This window comes from Poecile atricapillus, chromosome 33 (genome assembly GCF_030490865.1).
Source record: "Poecile atricapillus isolate bPoeAtr1 chromosome 33, bPoeAtr1.hap1, whole genome shotgun sequence".
In the NCBI taxonomy this organism is placed as follows: domain Eukaryota; kingdom Metazoa; phylum Chordata; class Aves; order Passeriformes; family Paridae; genus Poecile; species Poecile atricapillus.
The window spans coordinates 3,339,503-3,359,702 of record NC_081281.1 but is presented as its reverse complement, the minus strand read 5'-3'; the positions used below and the strand labels follow the sequence as shown (position 1 = coordinate 3,359,702).

General features: G+C 61.5%; 5 protein-coding genes across 19 annotated transcripts; 4 read left to right on the top strand and 1 right to left on the bottom strand.

The window, feature by feature from the left end:
• Positions 1–279: 279 nt before the first annotated feature.
• CKS1B (CDC28 protein kinase regulatory subunit 1B) lies at positions 280–3,351 on the bottom strand. 3 transcript variants are annotated; one of them, XM_058860315.1, is made up of 3 exons: positions 2,070–3,351; positions 597–724; positions 280–530 (listed from the first exon to the last, which is right to left on the bottom strand). In XM_058860315.1, exons 1-3 carry the CDS (start codon positions 2,153–2,155, stop codon positions 478–480), a joined length of 267 nt encoding a protein of 88 aa, XP_058716298.1. In that variant the 5' UTR covers positions 2,156–3,351; the 3' UTR covers positions 280–477. The 3 variants fall into 3 exon arrangements, with proteins under 3 accessions (XP_058716298.1, XP_058716299.1, XP_058716297.1); XM_058860316.1 differs by lacking the exon at positions 2,070–3,351 and adding an exon at positions 1,066–1,222; XM_058860314.1 differs by lacking the exon at positions 2,070–3,351 and adding an exon at positions 1,066–1,222 and having other exon boundaries at positions 280–724.
• Positions 1,255–11,470, top strand: SHC1 (SHC adaptor protein 1). Of its 9 annotated transcripts, none has more exons than XM_058860281.1 (15): positions 1,451–1,506; positions 3,364–3,447; positions 5,779–5,861; positions 6,961–7,122; positions 7,359–7,429; positions 7,735–7,798; positions 8,059–8,178; positions 8,597–8,650; positions 8,768–8,819; positions 9,019–9,145; positions 9,243–9,411; positions 9,603–9,663; positions 9,784–9,951; positions 10,036–10,298; positions 10,564–11,470. In XM_058860281.1, exons 1-15 carry the CDS (start codon positions 1,497–1,499, stop codon positions 10,690–10,692), a joined length of 1,617 nt encoding a protein of 538 aa, XP_058716264.1. In that variant the 5' UTR covers positions 1,451–1,496; the 3' UTR covers positions 10,693–11,470. The 9 variants fall into 9 exon arrangements, with proteins under 9 accessions (XP_058716268.1, XP_058716266.1, XP_058716267.1 ...); XM_058860279.1 differs by lacking the exon at positions 1,451–1,506 and adding an exon at positions 5,420–5,517 and having other exon boundaries at positions 3,431–3,447; positions 5,779–5,865; XM_058860283.1 differs by lacking the exons at positions 1,451–1,506; positions 5,779–5,861 and adding an exon at positions 1,360–1,381.
• A 153-nt stretch (positions 11,471–11,623) lies between these two features.
• PYGO2 (pygopus family PHD finger 2) lies at positions 11,624–13,660 on the top strand. 2 transcript variants are annotated; one of them, XM_058860307.1, is made up of 3 exons: positions 11,624–11,905; positions 11,984–12,033; positions 12,109–13,660. In XM_058860307.1, exons 1-3 carry the CDS (start codon positions 11,782–11,784, stop codon positions 13,180–13,182), a joined length of 1,248 nt encoding a protein of 415 aa, XP_058716290.1. In that variant the 5' UTR covers positions 11,624–11,781; the 3' UTR covers positions 13,183–13,660. The 2 variants fall into 2 exon arrangements, with proteins under 2 accessions (XP_058716290.1, XP_058716289.1); XM_058860306.1 differs by having other exon boundaries at positions 11,624–12,033.
• Positions 13,661–13,819: 159 nt separating this feature from the next.
• PBXIP1 (PBX homeobox interacting protein 1) lies at positions 13,820–17,357 on the top strand. 4 transcript variants are annotated; one of them, XM_058860287.1, is made up of 11 exons: positions 13,820–13,905; positions 14,417–14,495; positions 14,717–14,822; positions 14,907–14,974; positions 15,053–15,212; positions 15,306–15,518; positions 15,601–15,624; positions 15,704–15,777; positions 15,862–15,987; positions 16,077–17,047; positions 17,128–17,357. In XM_058860287.1, exons 2-11 carry the CDS (start codon positions 14,436–14,438, stop codon positions 17,177–17,179), a joined length of 1,854 nt encoding a protein of 617 aa, XP_058716270.1. In that variant the 5' UTR covers positions 13,820–13,905; positions 14,417–14,435; the 3' UTR covers positions 17,180–17,357. The 4 variants fall into 4 exon arrangements, with proteins under 4 accessions (XP_058716270.1, XP_058716271.1, XP_058716274.1 ...); XM_058860288.1 differs by lacking the exon at positions 13,820–13,905 and adding an exon at positions 13,925–14,303; XM_058860290.1 differs by lacking the exon at positions 13,820–13,905 and having other exon boundaries at positions 13,927–14,495; positions 15,068–15,212.
• A 691-nt stretch (positions 17,358–18,048) lies between these two features.
• Positions 18,049–19,803, top strand: PMVK (phosphomevalonate kinase). The gene is made up of 5 exons (XM_058860492.1): positions 18,049–18,204; positions 18,347–18,410; positions 19,006–19,137; positions 19,205–19,334; positions 19,537–19,803. Exons 1-5 carry the CDS (start codon positions 18,122–18,124, stop codon positions 19,671–19,673), a joined length of 546 nt encoding a protein of 181 aa, XP_058716475.1. The 5' UTR covers positions 18,049–18,121; the 3' UTR covers positions 19,674–19,803.
• Positions 19,804–20,200: the final 397 nt, after the last annotated feature.

The following is a 20,200-nucleotide window of genomic DNA, read 5'->3' as shown; positions in this document are numbered from 1 at the left end:
TCCGCACGTCCGTCACCCGACCTCGCCAGCACCCATTGGCCGAGAGGCGGGACCTGTGGGGACAGAACCATCGTGGAGGGAAGGAGGGTGTCGGAGCAGCTTCACCTCTATGGCCGTGCCCGGCGGGCCGGAGCACGTGCGCCCCCCTCGCCGGTGGGCACGGGGAGGCCGCCCCCAACCCCAGGACGCCTTTCTTGGTAATAGGATGGGCTCCGCGGTACCGGGACCCCTTCGCCCTCCACCCCGCCCCACCTGCCCCAGGCACTGCAGACAGACAGCTCCCAAACATCACTTTATTGAAGCTTTGGAGGCATCGCAACGGAAAGGGCCCCCGGAACCAGGGCTAAGTCACCAAAACGGCGCCCAGGCAGCATCGAGGGTCAGGGGGAGAAGCCCCCAAGAAATCCCGAGGAGAAGAAGGAGGAAGGTGCTTTCTCAGAGTGTAAGGACTGGGAGCTTCGGCACACCAGGGGCCACTCACTTTTCTGGCTTCTTGGGCAATGGCCGCCGAAAGAGCAGGATGTGAGGCTCTGCGGGGCAAAAGAGGGGGTCAGGCCAGGCCCCCTGGGCACCACCCGCTCCCCCGCGGGGCTCACCTGGCTCGTGGATCATGTAGTGGACCCAGCCCTGGCTCTGCTGCACCCCCAGGTTCCGCCACTCCGACTCCGAGAGCAGGTGGGTCTTGGGCACCAGCTTGGCGATGTCCTTGGGCAGCATCACGTGCCTGCGGCCCCGCATTTCAGTCAACACCAGGGCACACCCGACAACCCCTCAATCCCCAGGACGGAGATTCCCTACCGGGGAGCTGTTAACGGGACCCGTACTATAACCCGATACAGAACCTTTACCGGGACCCCCCGTGTTACCAGGATAATCGCCCTCTTGCTGCACGAGGAAGCCATGACTAACCCAGCACTCCCCTCCCACTAGCGAGCCGTTAATAGACTCTCCACCCGACCGTTTTACGTTATCGAGGCATTTTCCTCCCTCGCCCCGGGAAACTTTAACCGAGATCTCTGCATCCTTATCAAGCAGATGTTACCGGGACCCCTTCCCGCTCCGTACCGGTACTCAAACTCCTCATCATCGTACTTGTCCGAGTAGTAGATCTGTTTGTGCGCCATGACAGGCCCGCGGTGCCCTCCCTCAGCGGCCGTTGGCGCCCCCGCCCCCCGCGGCGCTTTCAAACACCGCCGCCCCACGCGCTCATTGGGCGGCGCCGCACCGGGGGCGGGGCGGGGCGGTTGCCCATTGGTCGAGGCTCGCGCGACGCGGCGAGGCCATGGCGCCGCTTCCCGCGAGCCGGGCGCAGCCCACGATTGGTTTATGGGTCACGTGACATGTGCGCAGCGGGGCCTCGCCGGAGGGGCGCGGGCCGGAAGTGAGTGGCGGAGAGTGCGGCGGCGGCGGCGGCGGCGGGGGGGGGGCGGTGGGGAGGCGAGGGGGCGCGCGAGCGCGGGAACGGCGGAGAGCGGCGTGAGACCCGCGCGTGACCGATGGTGCCCGGTGAGCGCGCGCCGGCTGGGGTGGTGAGGGCGCGCGCGGATGGATGACGGGGGGGGTCCGCGCGGGGCCCGGGATCCAAGGCCAGGCCCAGCGGTGCCCCCTCGGCCGCATCGCCGCCACCTTCCGCGGAACGAGTGGGGGTTCTGCCCCAGCCGCTCCCTGGGCTGTGAGGGCCGAGCCGCCCTTCCCAGCTGTCTCGTTTGCCCAGCGTGAGGGAGCCTAGCCGTGGGGCAGGCCCGGACCCTCCGATATGCGGCCCGACGGCGGCTGGAGAAGCCGGTGCCGTGCTGTGCTACGATCTTGGGGTGACCCACCCGACGTGGCGGCTGGTTGTGTATGCCTCGGGCTCAGGCTTGCATGCCCCACCCCGTACTGGTGCGATACACGGAAGGACACCTGCTGTAGAGGTGCTCCAGGGTCTGGGAAGAACCCTGAGCCCCAAGACTAGCATGATCTCCAGCAGGGATGGGGCATCAGCTGGGTTTGGAGGGTTCCTCACCCTTTGCGGTACTGGGGTCGGCCCTCCTGCCTTCTGTGCTTCAGAGTAAGGCAGCAGTGAGTACCTGGAGCCTACCCAACTGTTGTGGACGTGGGTAGCTGTTCCCCCTTGCAGATCTGTGTCTGCTTTCCAGCAGTGTGTTGTGTCCATCTGTTCTTGCTTCTTCTGTTGAATTTCTTAAATAGGGTCACCCACACAGGTTATCAACCATGGACAGGGTCGTTCCAGGTAAACGTGAACTGGGCCCTGCTTGCCACGTTGGCGCTGCAGAAGTTTGTGGGCAAAGGGCACTTGTTGGTGCTTGCCAGGGCTGCCCTGCTCTCAGCCTGTAACAGAAGGACTGAAGATGCCATCTCTTCTCAGCCAAGTTGGGCATGAAGATCCACCCACTGCCCTTTGGTGGGGAAATGCCTTGGCTGGGCCACCTCTGGAGCTGTGCAAAGCAGCGTACCTTCCTCGGGAGGGACACAGATGGGCTGAGCACTCTTGCTCCAGGTCCAGATGCTCTTTCCCTGCCGCCAGCCTCAGTGCCGATGTCCAAATGGCCTGGTCTCCACCTCTGCTTGGCAGTGGCATGGTGCTGCAGGGGTCGATCTCCACTGCCATTACAAAGCATAGCTCTCCTTATCTTGCCACCTTCCAAGCTAATGATGACAGCTGGCACAGGCAGCAGATAAAGGTACAATTGCTGCCAAGCAGTAAATCGTCTGCTGCCCTGCACTGCTCCACTGGCCAGGCCTTGACTGCCTTGGCTGGGCAGTGGGAGTGGGAATGAGAAGAGCTTTGCTTGCCTTGTTTTCCCCTCGCAGAGCTTCCTGCCTCTGCCAGCTCACCCCTTGTAGACTCTTTCCGTGACTCCTTTCTTCACTGGTCTCCTGGGAGGAAGGGACACAGCCCTGGGGGCTCTGTGTATAATTTTGCATCAGAGTGCCAGCTGAGGAGGTAGAGGAGGGGGGGACCTCTGCCCCCCTGGGTTGCCTTCACTCTCCCTCCTTGCGTGTGGCTTTCCAGTACTGGTTTTTGGGCTAGGTAGGGATCAGCTCCAACATTTGTCTGCAGTCACAGAGTGAATCTCAGCTCCTGATACCATTTGCCAGTTTGGGCAGGGCCTAAGCAGTGCCAGGCTTAGCCTCGTGTTCCTTTCCCAGCGCATCTCATCTCCATCCTCTCTCCAATGGGAAAAGGTGGCTTCCAGGTTTCTCTCACCTTCTTGTGTCAGCAGCATGTTGCACAGCAGCCACAGCCCCATCTACCTGTGGACAGCATGGAGGAGCAGGGTCTGCCTCTTGGCACCATGGCCCCCACCTCAGCAGGCTGGGACAGGGCCGGCTAATTCCCTGTTTGTCCCCGAACCGCAGGTCAGAGTGCCAGACAAGAGGGGCTGTGTGTCTCTGCTCCCTGCCCGGGGCCTGCCCTGCCCTCCGCCGGCGATGGAGTATGTGGTAAGGACTTCGGTGGAGGGCTAAGTGGCTTTGGTGGTGGATCCTGCCTGCCTCCTCTGCCCTCTGGGAGGTCTCCAGCCTCTTGCCCAGATCTCCACTGGCATCTCCTAACCTCCTCTTCAGAATGAGGTTGTGTGCAGGAATGCATAAATGTTGTTTGATGCTGCTGTGATGCGTGGGGGAAAAAAATCAGCTATTGGCTGGATATGAGTGTTCTCCTTTGCTTCACCCTTGCCTCAGCAGTTCAACATTGGCTACAGTTGGACAGAGGGGGGTTTCCTGCCCAGGGCAAGGTTTGTATGTGTGACTGCCCACACCTTGCTGCGATTTCGTGCCAAACCACTGGGATGTTCCAAGCCTCTGACTCAGCTCCCAGTTTTTTTCCAGAGAGTATGTTGGTAGTGGAGCCCTGAGCATCCCCACTCTGCTTCTCTTCCTTGCCTCAGGTGCCTGAAAGTAGCCCACATCCCTCTGTTTCTCATGATCCATTGTCTTTCTGTGGTGGCAAGGCACATGGAGCAGCTGAGCCAGGACATGTCCCCAGAGCTCCTTGGGGGCAGTTGTTCCAGCTGCTCTGCTCATACTCTGCTGTAGGGGCAGGAGGTCCTGGCAAGGGGGAGGGCTGCAGCCTGTGGCTTGGGACTGCCTGTTCAGGCAGGGCCAGCATTCTGTGCCTTTGCACATCTCCAGGTTTGCCTTCTGCACTCATAGCCCACTAGGAGGGAGGTCTGATGATGCCCTGGGGCTTGAGGAGCTGTAATGGTGGCAGCTCTGGTCTCCAAGGGCTGGAAGTTGCGATGCATCTTGTCATAGGCTGTTGAGTGATGTGGGCAGACTGGCCTCGAAGGTTCTGAGAAAATCAGGAATTACTCTAGCTTATAAAAGCAGACATGCGTCTGAGCAGGGGCTTCAGCTGGGAGGCTTATTAGCCCTTTGCTTCCTGGAGGTGATGGCTGCTCTGGGGTGGCGGGAAGGGGCCAAGGAGTCACTTCTGCCCCCTTGCAATTCCCTCCTGCTCTTATCCTGGGGAAGCATCAGGGCTCACAGAGCTGCCATGCCAAGACAGGCCCACCCACACCCACATCAGCCAGTGGCCAGTCTGTCATGGGCAGGCCCCAGTGCCCTGCGGCCACTTGATGCTGCCCAGCCAATCTACCCTGGCAGCAGGGCTGCACTAGCCCCTCACCAGGCCAGCAACTTCCTGGCTCCGGGCTTCCTGCTTTTCTTTAGAGGAGTGTTGCTGCAGCCACAGGAAGGTCACAGCGCTGAACAGCTGGGGGCCCCTGGAGGGGACAAGCACTTTGTGGAACAGCCAGCACAGGCTCTCTGTGCCTGTGGGACCACCATGGCTGGGGGGGGGGGGGGGCCGCTGGTGTTCACAGAGCTCGTGTGCATGGCCAAGGAGATGCTTCAGTGATGCGCCTGCTGTCATGTGCCACAGCCCCTTGCATCACATAGGTGGCAATTTCCAGCCCTGTTCTGACTTTCCTTTCCCTGTCCCCATGGCAGTGTAACAGGCTTTGTGAAGTGGGGCAGGCAGCTGCCAGTGCCAAGCAGTGCTAGGCAAAGGCTCCAAGCAGAGAGAGCCTTTTCCTTGGCCTGGATTTACCCAGTTTTGGTTTGGTGGCCAGAGCACCTGGTGGTTGGTAAGGGTCTGGCTTGTGATGTGTCAGGGGTTCGATTCTGCCTGAACTCCTTGCCTCAGCCCATAGGTGGTGGAGGGAGGAAAGCTCTTGTCCCTCAGTGGGGCCAAGGCTGTGGAGGGCAGCACAGTCGGTCTGGCCCAAGTTCCTGCTGCATGCCAGTGCGTCAAGGATAGGGGAACAGGGCAGACCTGCCCCCGAGCCCCCTGATCCGCAGGTGGGAGTTTTGCCCAGCTCCCCGAGGTTGAAGGTGCCAACTTTTGCCCCCGGCACATTCTTGCCGCCCGCTACCGCTAGCCCCGCCTGTGACCTTGATTTTTCTGCTCCAGATAAGCGCTGCGTCCCCACCCCTCGCCGGGAGCCCCTCCTGCGCTGCTCCCCAGCCCCAGCACAGCCCGCGCCTCGGGTAGAGCCTGCCCCGCCGCCTGTGAGTCAGCACAGCTCTTCCGATCAGCCACAGCCCCTTCATCTCTTCTCCCGGGAGGAACAGCTGGGATGCGGGAAGCAGCAGCAATTAGCTGCAGCCTCTCCCATATGCTCCCCACCATGGCTGGGGGTTTGTGCTAAGCCCTGCTTTGCCCAGCACACAGCCTACCTGTATCCTGCTCCTGGCCATCCTCCTCTTTCTCCCACCAGCCCTCCAGGCAAGATCTGTGCTCTCAAAGGACTGCATGTCCCTGTATTCCAGGAAGCTGCGAGCACCGGTGTCATCTCAGCATTGCTGCTCCCCCCGGCAGAGCCTGGCAAGCCAACTGCAGCTGCTCACCACCGGCACGTGGGTTGTGTGGCACGGGCTGCCACAGAAGGACCTTGTTCCCTCCTGGACAGTGCTTGGAGCAGGGCTGGGATGGGCTTGGATGCGTTCTGTGTCTGCCTTGTCTCCGGGCTTTAAATATTCATGCTTTTGATTTCCTCTTAGCGGGCAGCGGCACAGGGGCTGGAGTGAGTTGTGGGGTGGAGAGTGGCCGTGCTGAACCCAGCAGCAGGGCAGAGGGAGCTGGATCTGGTCCTGGATGAAGACAATGGGATTTGTTCCTGGCCCAGTGTTGGAGTGGCAAGGGTCTTGAGGACCTCCAGGCTGGGGACAGCATTCTGAGCTCCCCTCCCTGTACCAGCAGCTTCCTGGCGTGTCGCTGCAGCCCCATTTCCTACCTGCTGTGGTGCATTGCTCTCAATCTGAACGGATCTGCACATCCTTACTGACACCGATCACAATTGATCGGCTGTGCCTGCAAAGTGCCGGGCAGCCCCTGGACCCGCTGCCCAGCGTCCCAGGCCCAGCTCTCCCTGCCAGCCATGCTGGGCTGGCGTGGACCTAGTGCAGAGCTCAGCCAAGGCTTCTGCTTGGGGGCAGCTTCCCGGCAGCTGCAGGCACTCGGACTCTCTGTGGGGCCTCTGTGAGGCCCAGCTGGCTGCATCCACCCTACTGCGACTCTGGACAGGGCGGCTGTGGCCCTTCTCACCTGTCTCCAGCATGGATCTCCTGCAAAAGAGCAAATACAGCCACCTGCGGAATGAGTCTGTCTCCTCTCCAGAGGAGGCCATGGCGGGCCTGGGAGTCCCGCCCTCCCCAATGGAGTCCTTTGCAAGCATGCATTCTCTGCCTGGTTCCCTGTCCTCCTCCTCCCTCAGCCATGCTGCACCTCTCGGGGAGCACTCACCTGAGTTGGAGGAGAGCCCTACCACCCTCTGCTCCTTCTTCCCCAAAATGGCCAACCTGAAGCTCTCCAATCCTGCCAACTTGCTCAGCTTGCGGGGCTCTTCAGCCGGCAGCAACTCAGGGGAACCTGGTCCCCCTGGGATGCCAGCACTGGTGCCAGGGGTTGCTGCCAGCCCCAGCTCAGTGAGACCTGTCACTGTCTGTTCCCAGGATATGAACAAACTGAGCTGTGGGAAGAAGACGCGGGTGGAAGGTGGCCAGCTGGGGGGTGATGAATGGACCCGCCATGGCAGCTTTGTCAATAAGCCCACCCGTGGCTGGCTGCATCCCGATGACAAGGTCATGGGCTCTGGGGTCTCCTACCACGTCCGGGTGAGTGCTGGGGAGTAGGGAAGAGTGGGAAGGGTCACTGTGGGGATTTGGAGACCTCCTGGTGTTAGGATACACCATGGTCTTTGGGAGAGGGGTGGGGGACAGGGCAATGGGCAGTGAGATATCCAGGGAAGTTACTGCTGCAGAGCTGGGGTGCTTGAGGCCCCAGCCCCCTCCTGGGCTGCATGGGGGACAAACTTCATGGCTGGCCAATCTCACTTTGCTCTCTTGTACAGTACATGGGCTGTGTGGAAGTGCTCCAGTCCATGCGGGCTCTGGATTTCAACACCAGGACACAGGTGACCAGGTGAGCTCTGCCTCTCCCCAGGGGCTGCTTCTTTTGGGGAGGGGTGAGGAAGTTGTCTGAACCCTAGGCAAGCCCCTGGTATCATGTGGGGCTTTCAGTGGGGTCCAGGGGCTGCTGGAGCCCATCCAATACTAATTCCAGTGCACTTTGCCCACCCAAACAGCCCCAGCTGGCACTGCCCAAGAGCTTTCACTTTGTCACCCTGTCTCTCTTGTGCTGATCCCTGTGTCCTCAGTCCTATGGTTGGGGGGTCTTGGGGAAAGGCAGGCACTGTGGAGACTGACATCTCACTCTACTCCCTGCAGGGAGGCCATTGGGCTGGTATGTGAGGCTGTGCCTGGTGCCAAGGGAGCCATGAGGAGAAGGAAGGTGAGGCCTGGCTGGGAAGCTGCTGGGGGAGCGTGCATGGCTGGTTCAGGCACAGGGCCAAGGACCAGATCCCAGCCCAGCTGGCAGTGCTGTGCTGGTCAGCCCAGGGGTCTGATCTCTGAACTGAGGCTTGGGCCAGGGCCAGTGGTGAGGACAAGGTGCCCATCTCTACTGTGAAAGCAGAGGGATGTGCCTGGTCCTCCTGCTGCTGGGCTGTCTGGTCTGGGGAGCCCCTTCTCTACACTACCATTTGCCCCTAGCCCTGCAGCCGCTCCCTGAACTCCATCCTGGGCAAGAGCAACCTGAAGTTTGCAGGCATGCCCATTACCCTGACCATCTCCACCAGCAGCCTCAACCTCATGGCCTCAGACTGCAAGCAGGTGAGAATGGGGAGGGGTTGAGTTGGCTCTGGACAATTAGGAATCCTCATGTACCTCACCCCAGGTCTTGCTGGGGCAGAGCATGCCCCCAGCCTCCTCAGGGAATGTCTGAATGAGCTGTGTGATGAGTGCCCCCCTCCCCGCAGTCCCTGGGGCTGAAGAGGGGGAAGGAATATCCCATGTGCTTTGCGGGATCTCTCCTGGAGATGGTGAGACCCAAGTCCCCCTTGCCTGGGGCCAGATCTGGTTTTGACCCCACTCCCGGTGATGTCCCAGTCCTTTTCCTCGTGGTCTGTGGCTCATAACCAGGGCTCTGGAGGATTTTGAGCCCCCGTGGCAGGTCAACCCTGGGAGGAGTGGGATGTGCCACCTGTGGGTGACCCACCTGGCTGTGTCCAACAAGCTCTCCACCTTGCAGATCATCGCCAACCACCACATGCAGTCTATATCCTTCGCATCAGGGGGAGACCCGGTGAGTACGCAGGGCCCCCATCCGTGCCCTGTGTAGGGGCCTCTCCTGCCTTCTCCTGAGGTCTTGGGCCCAGTGCTCCCCAGCAGCCCTGTCTCACTGTTGCTGTCTCACCCACAGGACACAGCTGAGTATGTTGCCTATGTTGCCAAAGACCCCGTCAATCAGAGAGGTGAGGGTGCTGCAAAGGTTCTCAATGCCAAAGCCCCATTTTGGAGGTCTTTAGGACCAGTTCGGGGGGGGGGGGGGGGCGGGGGAAGGTGCGGAACTGGATGACCCATAAGAAAGCTCTGGAGTGTACAGGCCAGGCTCAGGGGTGAAGAACCTTAGTGCTGGAGTTCCACAATCCCATCCTACCATTTTCTACCCAGCCTGCCATATCCTGGAGTGTCCTGAAGGCTTGGCACAGGATGTGATCAGCACCATAGGGCAGGCCTTTGAGCTGCGCTTCAAGCAGTACCTGAAGAACCCTCCAAAGCTGGTGACGCCCCACGACAGGTCAGAGCAGGATTGTGTGGCAAGAAGGAAGGTGGTTTTGGAGAGGGGATGCAGCTGTGGCTGCTGTCATGGGCTTATCTGTACTGTCTTCTCCCAGGATGGCAGGGTTTGATGGCTCTGCCTGGGATGAAGAAGAGGAGGAACCAGCCCCAGATCACCAGTACTACAACGACTTCCCTGGCAAGGAACCTCCCATTGGGGGGGTCTTGGACATGCGGCTGCAGGATGGGGCTGCTCAGACCCCAAATCACTTGGGTGCCACACTGGTGAGGCTCTGGGCATGTCCTCTTGGGAAGACACTATCTTAAAAGGGAGATGTAGGGACCCTCACTGGGCCATGGGTTCTGCTGAAGGTTACTTATGTCTCCCCAGTGTCTCTGTCAGCCTGGGGTGTGGGGAGCAGGAAGGGGAATGAGCAGGAAAGGGGGAGGGGGCTCATCACTGCCTCTCCCTGCAGCCTGTCGGCCAGTCATCCAGTGGGGACTATGACCCCCAGAAGCAGCATGCTCCTGCCCAAGGTAATGTGATGGGTTCAGCCAGTCTCCATCCTCTTTCAGGGACCCAAAGGGCTCTGATGGTGGGCACTGGTGGGGGCTCTAGATAGGCTGAAGCCCTGCTGACCACAGTGCTCCTGGTAGCAGGGAGAGAGAAATACCCAGCTCCAGCAGGCACATCTGGCCGCATGGACCTGTTTGATGACCCGTCTTATGTCAACGTGCAGAACATAGACAAGACACGTCAAGCTTCAGCTGCTGGCACCCCAGCCACGGCCAATGGCAGCACACAGAGGGACCTTTTTGACATGAGTGAGTGGAACAGTGGCTGCAGCCAGGGCAGTAGATAGTTGGCTGTGGGCTTAGTGGTGGTTCCCTGCTCTTCTCTCCTTGCAGAGCCCTTTGAAGATGCCCTGCGTGTGCCCCCATCTGTGCCTGTGGGGCTGCCCCCCGCCCAGGTGGTGGCCTCCATGGAGGAGCAGCTGAGACGGGAGCACTGGTACCATGGGAAAATGAGCCGCAAGGAGGCTGAGAAGCTGCTGAAGGTGAATGGAGACTTTCTGGTGCGGGAGAGCACCACCACCCCAGGCCAGTATGTGCTGACTGGCTTGCAGGGTGGGCAGCCCAAGCATTTGCTGCTCGTCGATCCTGAGGGAGTGGTGAGTCCATGTAGGGGCCTGGGGATGGAGCTTGGGACAGCAGGGGCAGTCCTAGGAGTTACAAGAGCCACCAGAGCATTGGGGTTCTGCACTACTTGTCAGGGAACAACTCTGGGCTGGCTTTGGGGATGGAGAGGGCCTGGTGGAGCATGGGTTTGAGACTGCAGCTACAGCTCTGTGCCTAGCCCATGCCATGGAGGGTGATGGCTCTGGGCTTGTGTGGGCCACTGACAGCCTCCTGAGTGCCCCTTTTCCGGCCCCCCAGGTGCGGACAAAAGATCATCGCTTTGAGAGCGTCAGCCACCTCATCAGCTACCACATGGACAATCACCTACCCATCATCTCGGCCGGCAGTGAGATGTGCCTGCAGCAGCCAGTGGAGAGGAGACTGTGAGCGCCTGGGGACCCCAGTGCACAGCACCCCCAATGCACAGCCCTCTGGCCATGTTATATGCTCCAGGGAGCACTCAGACTCTTCTAGGTGCTCCACCTAGGTGCACCATCCTGAGCATGGACTTGGCTGAGAACAGGGCTCTCTCCTTCCACCACATGGAGCTGGTGGCCATGAGAGGCTCAGGCTGTGAGTGCCTGCAGGGTGGGGAACTGTTCTTGCGAAGCCCCTGCCCCTCCAGCTCCAGCCTTTGCTCCTACCAAAACCCAGTCCTGCTGTTGTGCCACAGCCATTCTTGTGCTCGCCAGCATGGGCTCAGGACTGGCAGGGCTGAGCCCCCCTGAGCCAGAGGCAGCCTGTCCTTATCTCTGGCCCCTGGGCCAAGAAAGGGGCCCATGGGGGGCTCTGCTCCTCCAAGCACGAGGCCCTCGACTGTACCCAGATCACTTTACGTGTTAACTCTGTGCCTTGACCCCGCAGGTCCCACACTCTTATGCAAGAGCAGGGGCTGGTTACAGAGCCTCCCCCATGCTCCGACCACCCTCTACCCCATCCATGACATGCTTGTGCTCCAGGACATCCACCACCACGTCCCCCTCCTCCCTGCCCGTCTCGGCCGGGCGCGGGCAACTCTGGCAGCCCTGGGGTGTTGGCGGGAGGGACCTCCCCTGCATGCACAGTGTAACTCTCCCCAAGCCAAAGCGCAGCCCCGCCCCTCGCAGGCCCCTGGCCCCGCTATACCAAAGGAACTGGCGGTTGTATTAAAGTTGGTATTTCTCTAGGTCCTGGCTGGTGTGAGCTGTGGGCGGGTGGTTCCGCCCTGTGCTCCCCTACGGGAGCTACAGTTCGTCCTTGTTCCTTCCCTTCCCCCCCCCGGGACCTCGTACGTGGTTTGTCCCGTCTGTTCCCTTAACCGTGCTCCCCCTTTCCATCTCGCTGCACTTGGTTTGGTCCGACCGAGGGATGGGGTGGGAGTCTGTGGTGATTGCCGCACCTCGCGCACTTCGCCCCGCCCCCCGCGCGGTGTGATTGGCCCCGCGCCGGTTCCGGTTCCGGTCGGGCCATGGCGGCGACGCGCGCGCTGTGAGGGCTATGGCGGCCCCGCACTCAGAGAAGCTGGAGGGAGCGGTCCCGGCCCCGCCGCCCCCGCCGGGGCCCCCGCACCCCGCGGGCAGCGCTGCCGCCGGCGGGCCCGGCCGGAAGCAGGGGAAGGCAGGTGAGCACGGGTGGACAGGGATCGGGGTGGGTGGGGGTCGCTCTGGCCCCGCTGACGCGGCCTCGTTTGTTCCCGCAGGGCTGCAGATGAAGAGCCCCGAAAAGAAGCGGCGCAAGTCCAACACGCAGGTAGGGCCGGGTTCGGGGCGGCGTGGGGGCCGGGGGCGGGCCGCTGCAACCCTGACCGCCACCTTGTTCCCTCAGGGCCCTGCCTATTCGCACCTCTCGGAGTTCGCCCCGCCGCCCACCCCCATGGTGGACCACCTCGTGGCCTCCAATCCCTTCGAGGATGATTTCGGGGCTCCCAAGTTGGGGGCGGCCCCTGCCCCTTTCCTGGGCAGCCCCGTCCCCTTCGGCGGTTTCCGCGTCCAGGGGGGGATGTCGCCGCAGGTGCCACCTGGTTACGGCGGGGGTCCCCAACCCCTGCGGAGGCAGCCCCCCCCTTTCGCCCCCGGGCAGATGGGCCCGGCCTTTAGCATGCCCACCCAGAATCCAAACTACGTGCAGCCGGGGGCCTTGACCTTTGCCGGGCAGCCCTTCAGCCAGCCCCTCGGACAGAACTTCAGTCCCTCTATGGGGCAGCTCATGCAGGGGCCTGTTGCGGGCTTCGGGCCCATGATGTCCCCCACTATGGGGCAGCCCCCACGGGGGGACATGGGTCCTGGGCCAGCCCTCAATCCCCCCGGGGGGCCAGCAGTGGCTCAGCGCTTCAGCCAGCCCAGCAACCTCTTTGGACAATCGCCCATGCAGCGCCCTGGGCAGAACATGCCACCCCTGCCCCCCACGGCCAGTCCCTTCCCTGGGGCAGATCCCGGCTTCCCTACTAGCGGCGAAGAGGGAGCCAAGAACCCTCCTCCCAGCACCTTCACCCAGGAGCAGCACTCGGGCTCCCCCGCCACCGTCAATGGGGCACAGCCTGGCTTTGCCCCCAACAGTGCTGGCCGCAGTGCCAGCACTCCTGAGACCAACAGCCTCCCATTGCCACCCCCCGGCAAGGCCACCAGCACCTCAGGGCACCAGCCGCCACCAGGGCTCGTGTACCCCTGCGGGGCCTGTCGCAACGAGGTGAATGATGACCAGGATGCCATCCTGTGTGAGGCCTCCTGCCAGAAGTGGTTTCACCGAGAGTGCACAGGGATGACTGAGAATGCCTATGGGCTGCTCACCACTGAGGCCTCTGCTGTCTGGGCCTGTGACTTCTGCCTCAAGACGAAGGAGATCCAGTCGGTCTACATCCGTGAGGGCATGGGACAGCTGGTGACCGCCAACGACGGCTGAGCTACCATTCAGCCACCATGTACATCTTTCCCCCACTGATTTAGGACCAACCCCCCATTTTTTGTAAATGTCGCCCCCCCCACCAGCCAGAGAGGCACTGCCATGCACTGGCTGTGGCTGCTCACTAGGCACTGCCTGCCACCGGGACCCACCAGGGGATCTGGGACGGTGCTGGCCATGCCGTTGTAAGCCCTTTGCTGTCGGCGAGGCTCTGGCCTCAGTGTACCGGCTTCGTGAGGGCTTGAGGCTTCCTGGTGTTCCCCAGTGCTGCCCCCATTTAGGTCACTGCCTTGCAGGGGGCACCTCCTGGGCTGTGCAGCGGTCCCGGTGCCCCCTTCGACATTCACGGGGCACTCCCGGTGCCCTCTTCTCCGATGCTCGGGACGGTCCCGGTACCCGCTCCCCGCCCCAGATGCGTCCATTTTAGCCAATCGTTAATGGAAATTTTTGTACCGTCGTTATAAAACTCTAAAACGCGCGTGTTGGTGTCTGTCCGAGGAAGGTGTCTGGGGATGTCGGTGTCTGTCTGGTAGCGGGCGGGTGGGTCCCGTGGGGTGGGGTGTTCGGTAACGGCGGGGCCGCGCCCGCTGTTCCCGCTCCCCGCCCGTCTCAGCGCGACGCTGCGCCGCAGGCTGCCATTGGCTGCTTGTGTCACGTGCGCGCCCCGCCCCGGGGGCGGTGGCGGCCCTGGGGAAAGTTCCCGGCAGGACGCGGCGGGTGCAGGTACCGCCGGGGCCGTGGAGAGGCGGTGCCCTTGCCAGGCCGGAACCGGCATCGGGACGGGGCCGAGGGGCGCGGGCGCAGTTTGGATGAGGCCGTGGAAAGCGGAGAGGAAGGGGTTGCTGGCGGGGCCGTCATCCCCGGTTCTGGATCCCGGGCGGGTGGGGGGAAGAGAAGGGGCAGGGGCTGCTCGAAACCCCTTCCAGTGCTGCCGCTTTGCTGTGGGGCGGTGGGATCCCGATCGGGGCCTCTGGTTTCCCCACGCCGGGCCCCGCGTCTCCTGTCCACCTGCTGGGTGGTGTCACCGGCTAAAAATACCCCGCGGCGGCAGCTGGTGTCAGTGGAGGTGGAGCTCAGAGCCGGTGCATCGGGACGGCTCCCTCAAAGTCCCCCAGCTACAGGTTGGAGGGACTGGCTGGCACAGGGACCATGGCTCTCGCGATCACATCCCGCTGGTGCTGGGAGCTGGGTCATGTCCCGCTGTCCGTGCGTTCGCTGGTCTGTCCCCTTGCAGGTAGCACTGGACTGTCCCTATGGCGGAGAAATTGGATCCCCGAGATTCAGAGAGCAGCTGGGTGCTGGCGGGCAGTGAGGTGAGGGCTGACAACCCTCAGAGCAGACCCATACTGCTTGAGATCTCCAGGGCAATATCCCGGAACCGGGGACCCCATGCCTTGGAGCCCTTAGGGCAGCCCCCCCAGAGGTGGACACCCTCGGGCACACCCTCCCCGCAGAGCCTACCTGGGACTCCAGGCAGAGTGGGGCACATGAAGGTCAGGGCTAAAGGTGTCTCCCCATGTCCCCCTTCCCCTAGGGTCTGCCTGTTGAGACAGTGGGTCCAGAGCAGGACTCGACCTCCCACAGGTCTGACAATGAGGAACCGCAGGAGGAGGATGAAGGCACCCAGGACACAGTCACAGGCAGGCAGCCACCATGGGTATGAGGCAAGCCTGGTGTCACCTTCCTGTGCCACTGTCTCATCCCCATGCTCTGCCTCTCCCCAGCCGTGGCCACCAACAGTGTGACTACCTTCTCCAGCCGGACCTTGTGCCTTGAGGGCAGCAAGCAGGGGGTGAGTCAGAATCGCGGGGGGGCTGGGGCTGAGCTGGAACTGGTGCTGTTCCCCACACAGGGACACCCCATGTGCCAGTGCCTGTGTCTGCAGAGCCCAGAGGAGTGTGAGGACTCCAGCACATGGGCAATGCCTGCCTTGGATGGCTCTGCAGAGCCCAGGACATTGGAGGGCGATGAGCAGGAGGAGCTGAATGCTGAGGCTGAGCCACAACCCTTCCCTGACACCCCCCAAGCAGGTCAGGGTCTCACAGGGGACTGGCCTGAGGGAATCTGTGCTGGCAGTGTTTAGGTGTAGACCCTCCCTGGAGGCCCCCCCCGTCTCCCCCTAGAGCCAACAATGGAGGACGTGTGCTGCACCAGCAGTGACAATAACATGGAGGGGCTGCGGTGGCGGCAGGGCCACAAGCCCCATCCTGGGCACCCCACTGTCATGCCTGCCCCACACCGGGTGACACCAGACACCAGTGATGACGGGCTCAGTATGAGCAAGTACCTGCTCGGTGTCTTGGCATTGGTTGCTGTGGGGCTGCTCATCATCATTGGTAAGTGGGGTTCCCAGTGGCCAAGGACCCAGGGACAGGGTGGGGTCCAGATATCCTCCTCATTGTCCCCTCCTCTCCCCAGGTGGTATCTATGACATGGCAGATGGTGAGTACAGGCAACTAGCCCAGCCAGGCAGGGGAACGCCTTGCAGCAGCCTAGACATTCGGACCCATGTCCTCTGCAGGCCCTGTGGAGAGTGTGGAGAGCTGGGACTTGGCTGCTGGGGAGCAGGAGTCGCTGTTGTCCATAGACAGCAATGTAAGGAGGGGTCTCAAGCAGGGCTGAGTGAGGACAGAGGGTGTCCTCAATGCTCTCAGGGCTCCCAACCTTTCTGTCCTCCAGGACTCGCAGCAGAAGCCCCCTCTGCCAGATGCTGGGGGTCCGCAGAGCATGCAGTCTATGAGCCAACTCCTGGACAAGCTGGCCAAAGAGAACCAGGAGATCCGGCTCATGCAGGCGGAATTACAGGTTGGTGCCCAGTGCCATGTCTCAGTGCGTCATCCTGGTGCTGCTCTCCTGCTGCCACCTCTTTCACAGCCCCCCCACCCCTGCCCCAGGCCCACAAAGAAGATCTGCGGGCACTGCTGCACAAGAGTGAGCGTGAGGTGGCAGCAGCCGAAGCACAGCAGCAGAGTCTGGCCGCAGAAAATGCGCAGCTGCGTGCAGCGCTGGAGCGGGAAGTCATCGCACTGCGGGAGGCCCGGGCTGAGCTGCGGCACTTGCAGGCCACAGGGGCACCAGGCAGCACCAGGGAGCCAACAGCAGAGCAGCCACGTGCCACAGGTGCGCCAGTGCACAGCAAGGCCGCAGCACGGCAGCACGGCAGTCTGAATTCATTGCGGCAGGAGCTAGCGGACACCCTGGACCATATACAGGGCTCTGAGGATTTCAAGGGGCTTGTGGAGGAACTAAGCACCCTGGATCAGCACCTGGCCCAGGTGCTGGAGGCAGAGGGGTTGGGGTCCTTCTCGAGACCCTGGAAGAAGCCATTCAAGGTGGAGAAGGACAGCAGGTGGCACAAACAGCATGGTGTTAAGGGGACCCCCCACAAGCAGGAGAGGAGAGAGCATGGCAAACCCCACAAGAAGGATTCCCAAACCCCTTGTGAACACAAGCCAGGCAAAGCCTGTGGGAAGGTGTCTCACAGACACCCCCAGCATAGTTCCCGTGAGGTGCCCTGGCTCAGGCAGTACCGGGCACCACAGGGCTGTTCTGGGGTGACTGACTGTGCCCAGAAGGAGGGCCAGGAAGTTCTTGGGGATGCACTGGAGCCAGTGCAAAAGGTGCAGTTCCTGCAACTGCTGGAGACCTTCATGGGGCAGTTGGGCTTGGGGGGACAATACAGGAGGCTGGCATCGCGGCTTGATGGGGCCTTTAGGGCTGATGGTGTCTTTGCCCATGACCGCCTGCGGTTTGTCGATTTTGTGGATGATGTGGAGGAGATGCTTGAGGAGGTAGCGTGGCAGGAGTTGGGCGACAAGGAGGCGGTTGATGACTTCGAGGAGTACATGCTGCAGCACTACAGTGGGTGAGCTGGGGTGGGTGGTGCCAGGGGTCCCCAGGGATTCCTCCCTCCTGCACCCCATCACACCTCCCCTTCTCTTGCAGCACCTCCAGGAACGTGTGGAGCCAGAGAGCCCCAAGGCGGCATGGCAAGTGAGGGTAGAGCCAGGGGGCCAGTATTGTAGTGTGCCAGCACCCCCACACAAGGGCTCCCCATGTGCTGTTTACAGGCATCTTGGGGCTACCGTTGCACCCTGTAGGGTCAAGTAAGGCCACATCCCCAGCCAAATGCACTGTGTGAAGCTGCTTCATGAATAAAGTCACCGCTTGGCATAGCTGTGTGGATGTGGGGAAAATGGGGGTGCTGGGGGTGGGGAAGGAAGGGTGCTGAGGGAAGAGAGCCGGGGAAATGGGGGTTCAGAGGAGTAATAGGGTGTGTTATTTGGAGTGCTGTGGGCAAAGAAGATGCTGTGAGAGAAAAGGGAGGAGGAAGGGCTGCTGGGGGAGAGGGGGTGCAGATGAAAATGGGGGGCAGAGAAGAATATGGTTGGAGGGGAAGGGGGTTGCTGGGGGAGAAGAAAGGCTATTGGGGGCATTGGAGGAAAATGAGGATTTAGAGGAGGAACAGTGAAGAGGAAGGAGGAGTGCTGGAAGAAGTGAGGGGCATTTGAAAAAGTGGTGTGCGGAGACGGCATAGGGATGTTGAGGAATGGAGCTCGGAGATAAAAGGGGGTACTAGGAGAAATGGATGCTGGGAAAAAGCGAGGTGCGGAAGAGGAATAAGGGTTGTTGGAAGAGTGCTAAGGGAATGCAGATGCTGGGAGGAAAGGAAATGTTGGGAGGAGCAGGGTGCTGGGGAAAGGGAGCTTCAGAGGAGAATTGACGGTGTGAGAAGGAAGCGGGGGCGCTGGGGGAGGGGAGGGCAGGGGGGCAGAAGGCTGCTAGGGGTACAGGATCCTGGGGGAACGAACCCGCCATACCCCGCGGGCATTCGCGGGCACCCTCGCTGCGGCGCTGGCTTTGCCCGGGAGGGGGCGCCGTGAGACCCGCGCCCTGCCGGGGGGCGGAGCCAGCGAGCCGGGGCGGGGACGAGGCGCCTATGGCGGCGCCGCGCGCCGTGCTGCTGCTGAGCGGGAAGAGAAAATCGGGAAAGGATTTCGTGGCCGAGGAGCTGCGGAGCCGGTACCGGGCGGGGCGGGACTGGAGCAAGGGGTGACGGCGGGGAAAGCGCGGGGTGCGGAGATGGTACCAGAGGACAGGGAGGCCGGAACTTGGCCGAGTGGAGCCGGTGCCAGTGCCCGTCCCCCTTACCCCTCTCCCACAGGCTGGGTCCCGACGTCTGCACCATACTGCGCCTCTCTGGGCCCCTCAAGGAGCAGTACGCCAAGGTACCGCGGTCGCGCTGAGCCGTGTCACACCCCGCCGAGCTGTGCCGGGACATTGTGCTGTGCTGTGCCGTCCCACCCTCATACCGTACCACACCATGACATGCAGTGCCACACCATCCTGAGCTGTGGCGGACAGTGCCGTGTTCTGCCACATGCTGTGCCGAACCGTGCTCATACTGTGCCACACCGAGCCTTGCTGTGCCACACTGAGTTGTGCCAGGGCATGTGCTTTGCTATTCTGTGCCGTCCCATGCTCACGTCATGCTACACCACGCCACACAGTGCTGAGCTGTGCCTGCCCTGCCACGCTGTGCTGTGCCGTCTGATGCTTTGCCATGCTGTGCTGAGCTGTGCCATGCTGCACCACAGCAAGCCATGTCAGGACATGCTGTGCCAAGTTATGCCATCCCACGATCATGCTGTGCCATTTCGTGCCAAGCTGTTGCATGCTGTGCTGTACTGAGCCATCCCATTCCATCATGCTGTGCTGAGGCATGGCGTGTCACAACATCTGTGGCTGTGCCATGCCACGCTCGTTGGCCCAGACCATGCCCACTGAACCCCCTTCCCACAGGAGCATGGTCTCAACTTTCAGCGACTCCTGGATGCCAGCGCCTACAAGGAGATGTTTCGTCAGGACATGATCCGCTGGGGCGAGGAGAAGCGCCACAGTGACCCTGGCTTCTTCTGCCGGGCAGCAGTGGAGGGGGCGCTGCAGCCAGTGTGGGTAAGTTTTGCAGAGTACATGGGGGCACTGGGGGCAGAGGACAGGTGCTGATGGAGCCCCTGCGCAGGTGGTGAGTGACACACGGCGCCTCTCAGATGTGGAGTGGTTCCGGGACGCCTATGGGGATGTGGTGCAGACTGTGCGGGTGGTGGCTACTGAGGAGACAAGGAAGAGGAGGAACTGGGTCTTTGTCAATGGTGAGCAAGTGTGGGGCAGCTTCACCTAGTGTGACACCAAAACTGGGGTTGCCCAATGGGCACAGGTCTGCTGCTTCCACTGCTGTTCCTTGGCAGTGGGAGCAAGAGGCTTTGGATCAGAGCCCCCAGCTCTGGGGGGTGAGGCCATGGTAGGGGGTACAGATAGACAGATCCTGACCATCCTTGGGTTCTGTGCTACCAGGGGTGGATGACACTGAATCTGAGTGTGGCCTGGACCAGGGAGTGGCCTTTGATTGGGTGATCACCAATGACGGGGATAAGGTGGCCCTGGGTGAGCAGCTGGAGATGCTGGTGCAGTCACTCCACAGGAGCCTATAGCTCCATGTCTCTCCACTGGGGCTTGGGGACTGCACCATCCTCCCCTTCCCCCCAGCCCCTCAGCATCTCCCCCTCCACCTCCTGCTAATGCTTCCTGTTCTGGAATAAAGCTCTGACGCTGAGAACTGCTGCCACGCTGGGTCTGTATCTCATTTCTGGGGAAGGGACACACAGGTGATCCTGCTCCACCCCCACCATGGGTTTCTCAGCTTTTGGGAGGCAGAAGTGCAGTTCAATACCTTCTTTCCAAGCAGGGAGTCACCAGTTGGATGTTTCATGGTGTCTTTTAATAAGGTTTCTAGCAGCCAATTCCCTAGAGATTATTTGCTTCCCAAACTCATACACTCTCATTTGCTCCTCTCCTGCAACAGCTGTGCACGGCATGGGGTGGGGGTGGTGGTTCCTGGTTGGGCTGGGCATTTTGAGGGGGGATTAGGGCCCTAGATACATCTATATGTACATGTCCCATACTCTGGGTCTACTGTTACCCTGAGCCTGGACCTTGGGGACATCATGAAACACACCCC

What these genes read in the sequence shown, in the direction of transcription:
- CKS1B (XM_058860314.1), bottom strand. Translation starts at nt 1,124, where the DNA reads ATGGCGCACAAACAGATCTACTACTCGGACAAGTACGATGATGAGGAG. An exon ending in GATGAGGAGTTTGAGTACCG is followed by an intron (nt 725 to 1,065) that starts GTACGGAGCGGG and finishes GCGGGGCCGCAG; the next exon opens with GCACGTGATGCTGCCCAAGG.
- SHC1 (XM_058860280.1), top strand. Translation starts at nt 6,565, where the DNA reads ATGGATCTCCTGCAAAAGAGCAAATACAGCCACCTGCGGAATGAGTCT. An exon ending in CTGGTGACGCCCCACGACAG is followed by an intron (nt 9,146 to 9,242) that starts GTCAGAGCAGGA and finishes GTCTTCTCCCAG; the next exon opens with GATGGCAGGGTTTGATGGCT. An exon ending in GCAGCATGCTCCTGCCCAAG is followed by an intron (nt 9,664 to 9,783) that starts GTAATGTGATGG and finishes TGCTCCTGGTAG; the next exon opens with CAGGGAGAGAGAAATACCCA.
- PYGO2 (XM_058860306.1), top strand. Translation starts at nt 11,782, where the DNA reads ATGGCGGCCCCGCACTCAGAGAAGCTGGAGGGAGCGGTCCCGGCCCCG. An exon ending in GGCGCAAGTCCAACACGCAG is followed by an intron (nt 12,034 to 12,108) that starts GTAGGGCCGGGT and finishes TTGTTCCCTCAG; the next exon opens with GGCCCTGCCTATTCGCACCT.
- PBXIP1 (XM_058860287.1), top strand. Translation starts at nt 14,436, where the DNA reads ATGGCGGAGAAATTGGATCCCCGAGATTCAGAGAGCAGCTGGGTGCTG. An exon ending in GGGTGCTGGCGGGCAGTGAG is followed by an intron (nt 14,496 to 14,716) that starts GTGAGGGCTGAC and finishes CCCTTCCCCTAG; the next exon opens with GGTCTGCCTGTTGAGACAGT. An exon ending in CCCTGACACCCCCCAAGCAG is followed by an intron (nt 15,213 to 15,305) that starts GTCAGGGTCTCA and finishes GTCTCCCCCTAG; the next exon opens with AGCCAACAATGGAGGACGTG.
- PMVK (XM_058860492.1), top strand. Translation starts at nt 18,122, where the DNA reads ATGGCGGCGCCGCGCGCCGTGCTGCTGCTGAGCGGGAAGAGAAAATCG. An exon ending in GCCGAGGAGCTGCGGAGCCG is followed by an intron (nt 18,205 to 18,346) that starts GTACCGGGCGGG and finishes CCTCTCCCACAG; the next exon opens with GCTGGGTCCCGACGTCTGCA. An exon ending in GGGCGCTGCAGCCAGTGTGG is followed by an intron (nt 19,138 to 19,204) that starts GTAAGTTTTGCA and finishes GCCCCTGCGCAG; the next exon opens with GTGGTGAGTGACACACGGCG.